This window comes from Gadus macrocephalus, chromosome 4 (assembly GCF_031168955.1).
Source record: "Gadus macrocephalus chromosome 4, ASM3116895v1".
Classification (NCBI taxonomy): Eukaryota; Metazoa; Chordata; class Actinopteri; order Gadiformes; family Gadidae; genus Gadus; species Gadus macrocephalus.
The window spans coordinates 12,883,186-12,895,879 of record NC_082385.1 but is presented as its reverse complement, the minus strand read 5'-3'; the positions used below and the strand labels follow the sequence as shown (position 1 = coordinate 12,895,879).

Genomic DNA, 12,694 nt, shown 5'->3' with positions numbered 1-12,694 from the left:
CTAATCCGCGGAAACTTTGGGCCATTGAATTACATTAGTGTAAATCAGGCCGGTTAACAGAGTTCTTGTTGCAGGCCTTTTTTTAACAGCTCGATGTGAAGCAGTCCTCTCTTCCATTCGATGCTATGTGTGTGTCCGCTATGTGTGTGATGGATGACTGGAGTGTTTCCATGACGTCTCGCTCACAGTCCCAGAGCATCAGTGCGGCACTGCGGTCGAGGCGTAAGCCCTGCGAGGTGGACTTTGAGATGATGAAGCTGATCAGCAACGGTGCCTATGGGTGAGAACCGCTCTCTTTGGGTCATGTGACCCCACTGGCGCTCGCTCCCTGTCCCAAACAAAGCTGAGGTTCAGGAGACCGTTGGAAATGTTTACGAATGGAGGGTCATTCACTTATTACCCTTATCTTTGTTAACTTAAAAAGACAAATTGCCGTTTCAAATTATATTTCAAATGTAAACATATCTCCAAAAGAGAATGCACCATTTGAAAAACTATAGTTCCCCTGACCTCCCCTAATCTGTAAGGCCAAAAGAATAAGTGACGACTTGAATTTCCTAATTTGGGTTTAGTTATTGAAAGACTAATAATTTGACACTTAGGCGGTGTATATTTAGTGAGTAGGCCTTTAGTGAGTTAGTCTTAGTAGGCCTAAACGCTGCATTGTAAATAACTAGCATTCGCTTTGAGGAAAACGTTTTTTTTAGATGTTAGCATAAATTGGATGCATCAGTAAGGTTAGAGACAAAGGTCAAGATGGCCGCTCGTCTCTAAACACTGCCGTCCTCCCCCTCAGCGCCGTCTACCTGGTCCGCCACAAGGAGACCAAGCAGCGCTTCGCCATGAAGAAGATCAACAAGCAGAACCTGATCCTGAGGAACCAGATCCAGCAGGCCTTCGTGGAGCGGGACATCCTCACCTTCGCCGAGAACCCCTTTGTGGTGTCCATGTTCTGCTCCTTCCAGACCCGCCGCCACCTCTGCATGGTGATGGAGTACGTGGAAGGTCAGTCCCGCTCCACGCTGCCTCTGGATGGTTCTACTTCCTGTTTTAATTCTACTGCCCCCAACCCCCAAGGACCTCTTGTTTGTGACATTATGCTGCTGACATTTACATGTTCTGTGTGTGTTTGTCTTTTTTGTGTGTGTGTGTGTGTGTGTGTGTGTGTGTGTGTGTGTGTGTGTGTGTGTGTGTGTGTGTGTGTGTGTGTGTGTGTGTGTGTGTGTGTGTGTGTGTGTGTGTGTGTGTGTGGGGCGCTAACAGGAGGTGACTGCGCCACGCTGCTGAAGAACATGGGACCCCTGCCGGTGGACATGGCAAGGATGTACTTTGCCGAGACGGTGCTCGCCCTGGAGTACCTTCACAACTATGGCATCGTGCACCGAGACCTCAAACCAGACAAGTGAGGGACACACACACACACACACACACACACACACACACACACACACACACACACACACACACACACACACACACACACACACACACACACACACACACCCTGACGCTAAACGGTTGTGCGGCCTGCAGACAATTACAGGCCCAATTTCATTACACACACCGGCTCATAACATTACTCAACATGTTATCATTGCCGCACATTGCTGATGGCACACACACACACACACACACACACACACACACACACACACACACACACACACACACACACACACACACACACACACACACACACACACACACACACACACACACACACCTACACACACATGTGGTGTTTGGCTCCCAGGTTCAAACCCTGAATGTCTGCAGTCTACCTGTAGGCACCCTTGACCCAAGATACCAGATGCCTCCACCTGACCTCCTTATTTATGAAAGAAAAATTATAATTTGAAGTTTGATTAAAAAATCTGAATTTGTGAATAGATATAGATATAGCGGTTTACCATTTTGTTTTTTCGTTGATAATCTCCTCCCCCGCGTTTCCCCTGGTGCGTCTCCTGCTCCACAGTCTGCTGGTCACCTCCATGGGCCACATCAAGCTGACCGACTTTGGGCTGTCCAAGGTGGGCCTGATGAACATGACCACTAACCTGTACGAAGGACACATCGAGAAGGACGCCAGGGAATTCTCAGACAAGCAGGTAACCTTTGTGTTCTCTCGGGATATGGGATGTCGGCGAAATCTGTGCCTTGTCGACCCACTTGTTTGTTATTGTTGTTCATAGCTTTTAGCTTACATTCTGTTGACGCTTCATTGTGTGTCTGCGTGCATACGCGTGTCTTTGTGTGTGTGTGTGTGTGTGTGTGTGTCTGTGTCTGTGTCTGTGTCTGTGTGTGTGTCAGGTGTGTGGGACCCCAGAGTACATCGCCCCAGAGGTGATCCTGAGACAGGGCTATGGGAAGCCGGTGGACTGGTGGGCCATGGGCATCATCCTGTACGAGTTCCTGGTGGGCTGCGTGCCCTTCTTCGGGGACACCCCCGAGGAGCTCTTCGGACAGGTCATCAGCGGTGGGTTCAACAGTTTGTCTGCTAAACTTTGGTTCTTTGGTTTTACAATCAAAATGACAAAATAGGGTGGTACGTTATATTTAGAAATAACATCGACTATTATTAGCAAATGAGTTACTGTGCTGTAGTCAAAAACATCTGTCAGGATTGGTCCTGTAATTCAAATAAAGTGCAAATGGATTGCATTTTCTTACCTGTAAAAGCTTTAGCTATAAAATATAATAACATGTGCAAGAGATTTCATATGCACATGATCCATATCAGTCTTTTAGAAATGTCCTCACAACAGAACAAAGCAGTATTCCTGTTCTCTAAAGCCTCCGCCACGCATGCAGCCTTTCCCTGCAATTTTCAGGAACATTTCCTGCCCGGGGTCATGTGTGATGGGAACAGGAATTAATGTTCCAGGTGAATCTGCACCATCAATATTTCAGCCCAAGACCGAGTAACATTTCCAGATCTCTGGGGGTAGGGCTGTGTTGTTGGATTGGATGCAGGGACATCAAAGAGACACATAAAGGGACATGGACGAAAGTGTCACATGTAGGGTTGTATCGTCTCCAGTAAGACTCATGTGGAGCGAGGGAACCAATGACAAGACTCCACTCAGGACGTATCGTTAATCTGAGACTGTTTATCTCAACGTGAAATGTTTTTCCTGTGATTCGATAACAATATCAAAACGGCGTCTTTTGTTTGCAAACAAGCTCCTGTTCTCACTAATGGGTGGAAACTGGAAGGAATCCGAAATAAGGGTCCCCTCAGTCAGCGATTTGTAAGGCGGTTATCATCCACAAGTGTTGCATCACCGCCCCCTGCTGGGCTGTCCATTAGCCAAGCTAGTCTGGCATTGCTATGCAGTGTGTGAAACGGCGCAAGAAGGGGGTCGCCCCGGTGGTTCACCGGGAAGAATGTCGAACCATTAGACCCGGTCCTGACCGCAGCGATCGGGTTTCGATTCCTGCCCGGGTTCCTTTGCTGCATGTCTTCCCCTCTCTCCCCCATGCCTTCCTGTCTTACTCTACAATATAAAGGATGAAACCTTCAAATAAAAAAATAAAGAGCACAAGATGGAAATGATCCAGAACGTGGCTGCATGTGTGAATAGTGAAAATCACTAGCGTTGCCTGGGAGGTTATTTCAGTGATTTACCGGGAACTATGTGTGAAAGAGGCTTCTGCAAACCAGTGGGACTGGCACTGACTAATGAAACACATTGAACATGCGCACCACACACATTCTGCTAGGCCTACAGGCGAAACACTAATTGTATTTAAATGAGGGAGCCGGGTAGTTTGGAAACAGGTAAACATGATTAGATGGGCTGCATAATGAATTCATCCTGACAATCTGTTGATTGTCTAACACCTTCTACGTTTTATTATCATAGACAAACAACCTAAATGCAAATGCACCAATACTTACTGCATGGATCTCTGGATTTCTCTGATTTCCCAGCCCCTAATGAATCGCTCGGGTCTTAAGATGGACCCTGGTGCGACATCGAATTTCACATGCAAATCTGGAAACTAACAATAGACTTAAGAAGATAAAACACTGAATAATGCAAAAACTAATCGCATCAAGGTAGTTGGTTGTCTTAATAGGATATGAATTATTCAGTCGAATATTGATCAATGTTGTTAAAGCGTGTGTCTGTGTGTTTTGTGTGTTGGTTTAACAGATGAGATCAACTGGCCCACTGGAGAGGACACCCCCCCAGCCGACTCCCAGGAACTCATCACGCTGCTGCTTAGACAGAACCCCATGGAGAGGATGGGCACAGGTACAGGCACCCCATACATACATGCACACATGTACATGTATACATTAGTCTCACCGATGGCAGTGAGGCTCAAATCTGGCCGAACAGGACCTTTCTTTTTCTCTTCACTTTGTATTATTATCGAGCCATCATGTTTCTGGAGGCAAGCATTGTCAGCGTGAAATTGAATATTAACAGAAAACACAAACTCAGCCTGCACTAGTAAAAGATGTGCGGTAGAGTATGTCCATAACGAAACAGGAAACCAGGCGTAACTGCTGCAGCGGTTTCCTGACCGAGCTCTGAGCCGTCTCTTTCAGAAGGTCTGCTTTAAAGCAGCAGGACTGCAGGATACCTCATGTGTGTACCTCATACACACACATAAAATAAATGTAATATGTTCAATATGTCCCTCACCACAACAGAAGAGTACATAAATAGGAAGCTTAAGAACATTTTACCATTCAAAAGTTTTCCGGTAATGTTATGAAAAGTATATAATTTGTAAAGATAACCATATAGTTCACAAACTCTTAAGAATAAACAACATAAAAATCATAGCATTGTAAATACAACGTGAAAACAAACTCAAAATTTCCACTGGGCTACACAAACACGTATACACACACATATATACACAAGTACGTGTAACCACACGCACACAAAACCACATGCAATGTCGGACTCATGCATTCATGCACACACACACACACACACACACACACACACACACACACACACACACACACACACACACACACACACACACACACACACACACACACACACACACACACACACACACACACACCATGATGCACATTAAAGCATGCATAAACGACACGCGACACGACCGCCAGCCGAGCGGGCGGTGGTCGGGTTCCTCCACTCGGCGAGGGGCGGTCGGTGTTCATAGCGCTGTGTCCCAGAGAACGGGCGGGCCAGGGTCAGCATGAACCTCAACACACTGCTCACCTTTCTTTACACCCTAAGCAATTACATTCCCATTATATTAATACCCCTGCCCTGGCTCTGACCTTGCCCCCCCATCGCCTTCCTCCTCCACCTTCACTCCACCTCCGTCACCCAGTGGGCATCCCCACGGCGGCGGCCATGAACCGTCTCTTTTAAGCGCTCCAGGGTTGACATTCACAGCCGACCGCCCTACTTATCCAAAAAGGTCACTCGCATGAAATTGCGTTGCATATTTAGTTTTACGGTTACGACGGCGATGCTGACCTCCGGCCGTGTTGGTAAACCAAGGGGAGAGACAAGAGTGCCGGCCGCCCCCGTCCCCGACGCGGTGAGACGCCACCGGTCCGATGCCGGGCGTCCCCCCGGGTCTATTAGCCTCCTGACCCCCCGCGCAGCAGCCTGGGAAATTGAAGTGAGAGGGTTTGACACCGTCCACGCTTTAGTGAGACCTTCTGAGGCAAAGCCATGAATTACCAATTAGCCGCGTTTTAGAAGCCAGGGAACTTTTTGTCCGTTCGTCCGGACAACTTCTTGGCTGTTGTTGATGCTGTCGGCGTTTGACTATAAATAAAACGTGTCAAATTTGAATCCTCATATTTACTGGATGGAATACTGGATAAATCACGTTGCCCTTGACGATTGGATTATGGGTAATGCAGGCTACAATGCACACCTGTTACCTTTTTAGTGTCGTCGTCCACTTTGCCGTGGCTAAACTCTAACTCTGTTGGTCAGTACTGCGTCACGCAGAGAGTGTTTCATCAACCAGACGAATCTGATCATTGTTGTCAACAACTCATTCCAAATCAAATATATTCAACATTCCTGCTGAGAAAAATCTGTCATTCAGTAAGTGGATACACACATGGTTTTGACGCTATTGGCCTCCTACAACCAGAATACACTTTTTCATTGCAGGCACTCATTGCAGGAATGTTACCCTATTATACCTTCTATATTGTCGAAGCCCAACGAGGTATTTTACATCATCAAGGTTATGCTTTTATTCTTCCAAACAATCAAATCAAACGCCACAATCACCACAATCTGAACAACACAACAAGAACATAAAATGAGCCTACAATAAAATACTGCGCCGGTTTATGATTCCTGGTTGAACAGACTAAGAAGACATTGCTAGTGTGTTTAATTGTCATGTAGGCCTATTTGCACTGTCTGTGTCTGCAGCGTCTATAAGCCCTGTCCTCACAGCCTTGTGTATGTGCTCCTGCTCCACCTGTAGGTGGTGCCAGTGAGGTGAAGAATCACCAGTTCTTCCACCACCTGGACTGGAACAGCCTTCTGAGGCAGAAGGCCGAGTTCATCCCGCAGCTTGAGTCCGAGGACGACACCAGCTACTTCGACAGTGAGTGTCATCTCATTACACATCTACACGTCATCTCATTTACACATGGCATGTTGTTCCAGTTCCTTGCCTCATTTTCAGCTAGAAGTGTGTTCTTTGGGGGGTTTTGGTGTGAATTAAAATGTGTTGGTTTGCAGCCCGCTCGGATCGCTACCACCACCTGGAGACGGAGGAGGAGGATGCCAATGAGGAAGACTTCAATGTCGAGCTTCAGCAGTTCTCCTCCTGTTCCCACAGGTTCTCCAAGGTTTGTCCAGGGTACCACCCGTCACCCCGCCTTCACTCTCTCCAGTTCTCTCGCTCACTCTCCCGCTCCCTCCCCTTTCCCTCCCTATCTCTCACTCTCGCTCTCCCACACACTCTCTCACCCACTCAGGTTTCAAATGGCTTCAGTGTCATGGGAAACGTATATACATTGCCAAAATGTATGATAAGATACGAGATAAAAAGGATAATTAATAATAACCGTCAAAAACACATTTTAATGTGTTTAAAATCCATTCAAATCTATGCATGTATTTATAAAGAAAACTGAGGACTATAATATTAGATAATGAGGTAATGGTCGGAATATAGGTGAGTAAATAATAATCTCTCGCTCTATTACTCACACACACATGCACACGCACACCCCTACAGAGTGCGTCACCAACAGCTCTTCCTAATGCAAATATCATGACCTCATCTGTCCACCTTTCCCCATGGGGGGTAAAAGATGAACAAACCCTTCATAAGTTTCATTCCCCCCTACAGTTGGAGGGCACATCTTTGGCCCTGCATACATTTTCTCCTGGCTCCCATTGAATAGCAAACAATTGACACAAAATGATTAAATACCCTGCTACTCTGCAAAAACAATATTGTATATTTATAAGGCTTGCAAAGAAACAGTCCGAACAAGGGCATGCCTGTTTACTGCAGTGCCCCCTTCTTCCACGAAATCCTCGACGCTGCTTTCTATGAAGATGGCGACGACAGACTCGCAGAGCAGCATACTAACATTTCTCAGTAGCCCCCGCTCCCATTTCTACCACCGCAAGTCACGCAGTGACCTCAAAGGAGGTCCGTTTTATGAGTTTGGCACTCAATCAAAGCTTCACAGGCCAACATCTCATGACACCCCCTAACCCTAGCCCGCCAAAGAGCAAGGACAACTTGAGACATTAGTTTACATGATGTTACATGATACATGATGATTGAAGTTCATTTGTAAAAATCCAGAACGCATAAAGTAAACATAACTATTGCCACCCTGTAGATTTAGTCTATATTGCAACATGGGATGAATACTAATAGGAGTTTAATTTGGTTGACATGTATTGGATTAATATTGGTTTGATATTCTTAATAGAGGGATTAGTATGCAGATGGAGACTCCATTAACCGCTAGATGTTTCTAGAGGAGAACACATCACACCAGTATTAGGAATCAAACATGCTGGACTGTGTTCTTTCTTTATTAGTTCTCGTGCATCTGCAATTAACATACATGCTGGTCAAAGCCTTAGGGTAAAAATCCATGGCTGTACCAAAATGAAATGTCTTGGCCGACTGAACAATATGCATAACCTATTATGCATATTGTAGTATTATGGTAAATTTTTTCATCAAATAAAAACAAAACAATACATATAATCAGTGATCATTCTTAAACATACTTAATACGTGAATGAGTAAACACAGTAGTTGTCTACGGCAATACTGCATTCATAAACATTGACATAAACCTGTACGTCATACTTACTGCATTGTAACCATTCGAAATTTCCGAATATGATCAGCCAGTTTTATGCATTGTTTTATTTATCAAATAGTCCCAGAAAGTGTATATTAACGTGTGTGTGTGTGTGTGTGTGTGTGTGTGTGTGTGTGTGTGTGTGTGTGTGCGTGTGCGTGTGCGCGTGTGGTGACCAGGTGTACAGCAGCCTGGACCTGTCCCGGGGCCAGCTGGAGGAGAAGGGCGAGGAGGGGGACGAGGAAGAGGAGGAGGAGAAGAAGAGTGACAGCCCGCTGACCCTGGACTCCCTCAGCTGGACCCCAGACTTCACTGAGATGTAGGCTCCGCCTCCACTCCCTCCTTAAGGCCCCACTCGCCGACCCACTGCAGGGCTGGATGCTGCAGGGCTAGACACTGCAGGGCTGGATGCTGCAGGGCTAGATACCAGGCTCGCTAAATGACTCAATAATTGCAGCCCCAGGCGGTGATGTCCTCACACGCTGTGCAGTCAGCCCTGTTTGTAAAGGGTGTGAACCGCTAAACTGGAGCGCAATCGCTTTTGATACAAGTTCAACAACGAAACCAAACGGGGGACTCTCTCTCCCGGCGGCTCGCCATCCATCACTCAAAATAATATCTCAACCGCAAATGTACGATTACAATCGCTCTGGCTCCACAGCCGCTTGTTGCACGTAACGCCTTTCACCTGGAAAGAGGAAGGGAGCGTTCTCTACGTGCAGTTGATACTAAAGCTTATCTGGTAATTAACTAGCAATAAAGAAGGTTGTATCATTTGTAATATTATTATTATCAGGGGAAAAAAAATCCAGTACAGTCGTATGTATATATATCTTGTTATGTATATAGAGACTCACCCACCAAGTTTCTGAATAAGTTATACGTTTATATATATATATATGGTACTTGGACAGCATATCTAGCGAGGCTACCATTGTTTCCACTTCAGGTCCTTGTCCTTCTTTTGGCTGACATACTAACCCCCCCCCCCCCCCCCCTCCCCTCCCTCCCCCCTCTGCCAGGCCCTCCCTGTCACACTCCATGGACCCCGCGGAGGCCCTGGCCCCGGGCCCCCAGCGCTGCTCCACCTCGCTGCCCAAGTTCTCCATCTCGGCGGAGAGTGGGGGGGGGGAGAGCTCGGGGCTGGGGGCGTCCGGCAGCAAGGCCTCCTTCTCCATCGGGGAGCTGCCCCGGGACGGGCCCGAGCCCACCACGCCCGGGAGCAGCCACAGCGGGGCCACGCTCTCTGGTGAGGATCAGAACCACATACTGGGGGGGGTCTGTACAGGGGGGGGTCTGTACTGGGGGGGGTCTGTACAGGGTGGAGTCTGTACTGGGTGGTCTCTCTATAGGGTGGTGTCTCTATAGGGGTGTCTGTACAGGGTGGTGTCTCTATAGGGTGGTGTCTCTATAGGGGTGTCTGTACAGGGTGGTGTCTCTATAGGGGTGTCTCTACAGGGTGGTGTCTCTACAGGGTGGTGTCTCTGTAGGGTGGTGTCTCTACAGGGTGGTGTCTCTATAGGGTGGTGTCTCTATAGGGGTGTCTCTACAGGGTGGTGTCTCTACAGGGTGGTGTCTCTGTAGGTCTCTGTCTCTGTATCTCTATAGTGGTGTTTTCTGGTATATCAGGTATGTTGGGGGGGGGGGGGGGGTCGGAATTCTTTGCAATACTTTGGTATGTGTTCGTTTTTGGTCATTTTCTAAGTGTGTGTGTGTGTGTGTGTGTGTGTGTGTGTGTGGTCATCCTCAGGGAGTTTCTCGGAGCACTTGGACCCCCGGCCGACCTCAAGAGGGGAGGCGGTGGGCCCCAGCGCAGACCTCTGCACCACCTCCCCCTCCCCCTCCGCCACCTCCCTCCAGAAGACGCAGGGCGCCAGCCTGCGTCCCGAGGGTCCGGCCGGCTCTGGGGAGAGGTCCCCGCTCCCCAAGATCACCAAGTCCCTCTCGGCCAGCGGCCTGTCCCTGCTGATCCCTGGAGGTAACGCCGCCTCGTAGCTTATCACTGCCTGAGCCCCGCCCCACAACCCCAGCACCCCCAAAGGGCAAGACAATAGAGTGGGGGGTCCCTCCTTCCAGGGTGATGATGAGTGCAACAGGGGCTACCGTTTACATAAATCAGTCCATCATTTTAAATATTATTTTAAAAATAGTGTTGCCCAGGGTGACGGGGTGCTGGCTGGTGAGAGGGTGCTGGCTGGTGAGAGGGTGGTGTCGGGTGAGAGGGTGGTGTCGGGTGAGGGTGGTGTCGGGTGGGAGGGTGGTGTCGGGTGAGAGGGTGGTGTCGGGTGGGAGGGTGGTGTCGGGTGAGAGGGTGGTGTCGGGTGAGAGGGTGGTGTCGGGTGGGAGGGTGGTGTCGGGTGAGAGGGTGGTGTCGGGTGAGAGGGTGGTGTCGGGTGAGAGGGTGGTGTCGGGTGAGAGGGTGGTGTCGGGTGAGGGTGGTGTCGGGTGAGGGTGGTGTCGGGTGAGGGTGGGAGGGTGGTGTCGGGTGAGAGGGTGGTGTCGGGTGGGAGGGTGGTGTCGGGTGGTGTCGGGTGAGGGTGGGAGGGTGGTGTCGGGTGGGAGGGTGGTGTCGGGTGAGGGTGGGAGGGTGGTGTCGGGTGAGAGGGTGGTGTCGGGTGGGAGGGTGGTGTCGGGTGGTGTCGGGTGAGGGTGGGAGGGTGGTGTCGGGTGGGAGGGTGGTGTCGGGTGGGAGGGTGGTGTCGGGTGAGAGGGTGGTGTCGGGTGAGGGTGGTGTCGGGTGGTGTCGGGTGAGGGTGGGAGGGTGGTGTCGGGTGAGAGGGTGGTGTCGGGTGGGAGGGTGGTGTCGGGTGGTGTCGGGTGAGGGTGGGAGGGTGGTGTCGGGTGGGAGGGTGGTGTCGGGTGAGGGTGGGAGGGTGGTGTCGGGTGGGAGGGTGGTGTCGGGTGAGAGGGTGGTGTCGGGTGAGGGTGGGAGGGTGGTGTCGGGTGGGAGGGTGGTGTCGGGTGAGGGTGGGAGGGTGGTGTCGGGTGAGAGGGTGGTGTCGGGTGGGAGGGTGGTGTCGGGTGGTGTCGGGTGAGGGTGGGAGGGTGGTGTCGGGTGGGAGGGTGGTGTCGGGTGAGGGTGGGAGGGTGGTGTCGGGTGAGGGTGGGAGGGTGGTGTCGGGTGAGAGGGTGGTGTCGGGTGAGGGTGGGAGGGTGGTGTCGGGTGAGAGGGTGGTGTCGGGTGAGAGGGTGGTGTCGGGTGGTGTCGGGTGAGGGTGGGAGGGTGGTGTCGGGTGAGAGGGTGGTGTCGGGTGAGGGTGGGAGGGTGGTGTCGGGTGAGAGGGTGGTGTCGGGTGAGGGTGGGAGGGTGGTGTCGGGTGAGGGTGGGAGGGTGGTGTCGGGTGAGGGTGGGAGGGTGGTGTCGGGTGAGGGTGGTGTCGGGTGGGAGGGTGGTGTCGGGTGAGGGTGGGAGGGTGGTGTCGGGTGAGAGGGTGGTGTCGGGTGAGGGTGGGAGGGTGGTGTCAGGTGAGAGGGTGGTGTCGGGTGAGAGGGTGGTGTCGGGTGAGAGGGTGGTGTCGGGTGAGGGTGGGAGGGTGGTGTCGGGTGAGAGGGTGGTGTCGGGTGAGAGGGTGGTGTCGGGTGAGGGTGGGAGGGTGGTGTCGGGTGAGGGTGGGAGGGTGGTGTCGGGTGAGGGTGGTGTCGGGTGGGAGGGTGGTGTCGGGTGAGGGTGAGAGGGTGGTGTCGGGTGAGGGTGGTGTCGGGTGGGAGGGTGGTGTCGGGTGAGGGTGAGAGGGTGGTGTCGGGTGAGGGTGGTGTCGGGTGGTGTCGGGTGAGGGTGGGAGGGTGGTGTCGGGTGAGAGGGTGGTGTCGGGTGAGAGGGTGAGAGGGTGAGAGGGTGGTGTCGGGTGAGAGGGTGGTGTCGGGTGAGAGGGTGGTGTCGGGTGAGGGTGGGAGGGTGGTGTCGGGTGGGAGGGTGGTGTCGGGTGGGAGGGTGGTGTCAGGTGAGGGTGAGAGGGTGGTGTCGGGTGAGGGTGGGAGGGTGGTGTCAGGTGAGGGGGTGTCAGGTGAGGGGGTGTCGGGTGGGTTGGCCTGGTTTCCAGTCACGATGAGAGCCACACACTAAGTCAAAGAGGACGTTCTGGTTAGGTGGGGCGGGGGACGAGTGACATCTAGGACCTGGCATCCACCTTCAGGTATTCAGATGGTCGTAAAGCCCTTCCATGTAAAATGTGACGCGTGTCAAAAGATATCACTATCCTTCCTTGTCATAACAATAATAAGAATAATAGATGAATGAATAATGATCTTTATTTGTGAAGCACTTTTCAAACTTAGGCACAAAGTGCTTTCCAGATACAATAAAATCAAATACAATCCAAAGAAGTATCATATATTATAACAACGGATCATTTTGGCCCTAAAGACCTTTTTTGTTTT

General features: G+C 50.7%; 1 protein-coding gene across 12 annotated transcripts in view; it reads left to right on the top strand.

The window, feature by feature from the left end:
* The window catches only part of mast4 (microtubule associated serine/threonine kinase family member 4), a 69,781-nt gene that overhangs the window by 48,452 nt on the left and 8,635 nt on the right, over positions 1 to 12,694 (top strand). For all 12 annotated transcript variants that reach the window (XM_060050356.1, XM_060050353.1, XM_060050351.1 and 9 more), the window contains 11 exons: positions 189 to 280; positions 797 to 1,005; positions 1,264 to 1,402; positions 1,976 to 2,108; positions 2,311 to 2,476; positions 4,161 to 4,262; positions 6,460 to 6,582; positions 6,720 to 6,829; positions 8,497 to 8,636; positions 9,340 to 9,566; positions 10,068 to 10,295. In XM_060050356.1, coding sequence (XP_059906339.1) covers positions 189 to 280; positions 797 to 1,005; positions 1,264 to 1,402; positions 1,976 to 2,108; positions 2,311 to 2,476; positions 4,161 to 4,262; positions 6,460 to 6,582; positions 6,720 to 6,829; positions 8,497 to 8,636; positions 9,340 to 9,566; positions 10,068 to 10,295 — 1,669 coding nt within the window. The remainder of the gene's footprint in view (positions 1 to 188; positions 281 to 796; positions 1,006 to 1,263; positions 1,403 to 1,975; positions 2,109 to 2,310; positions 2,477 to 4,160; positions 4,263 to 6,459; positions 6,583 to 6,719; positions 6,830 to 8,496; positions 8,637 to 9,339; positions 9,567 to 10,067; positions 10,296 to 12,694) is intronic.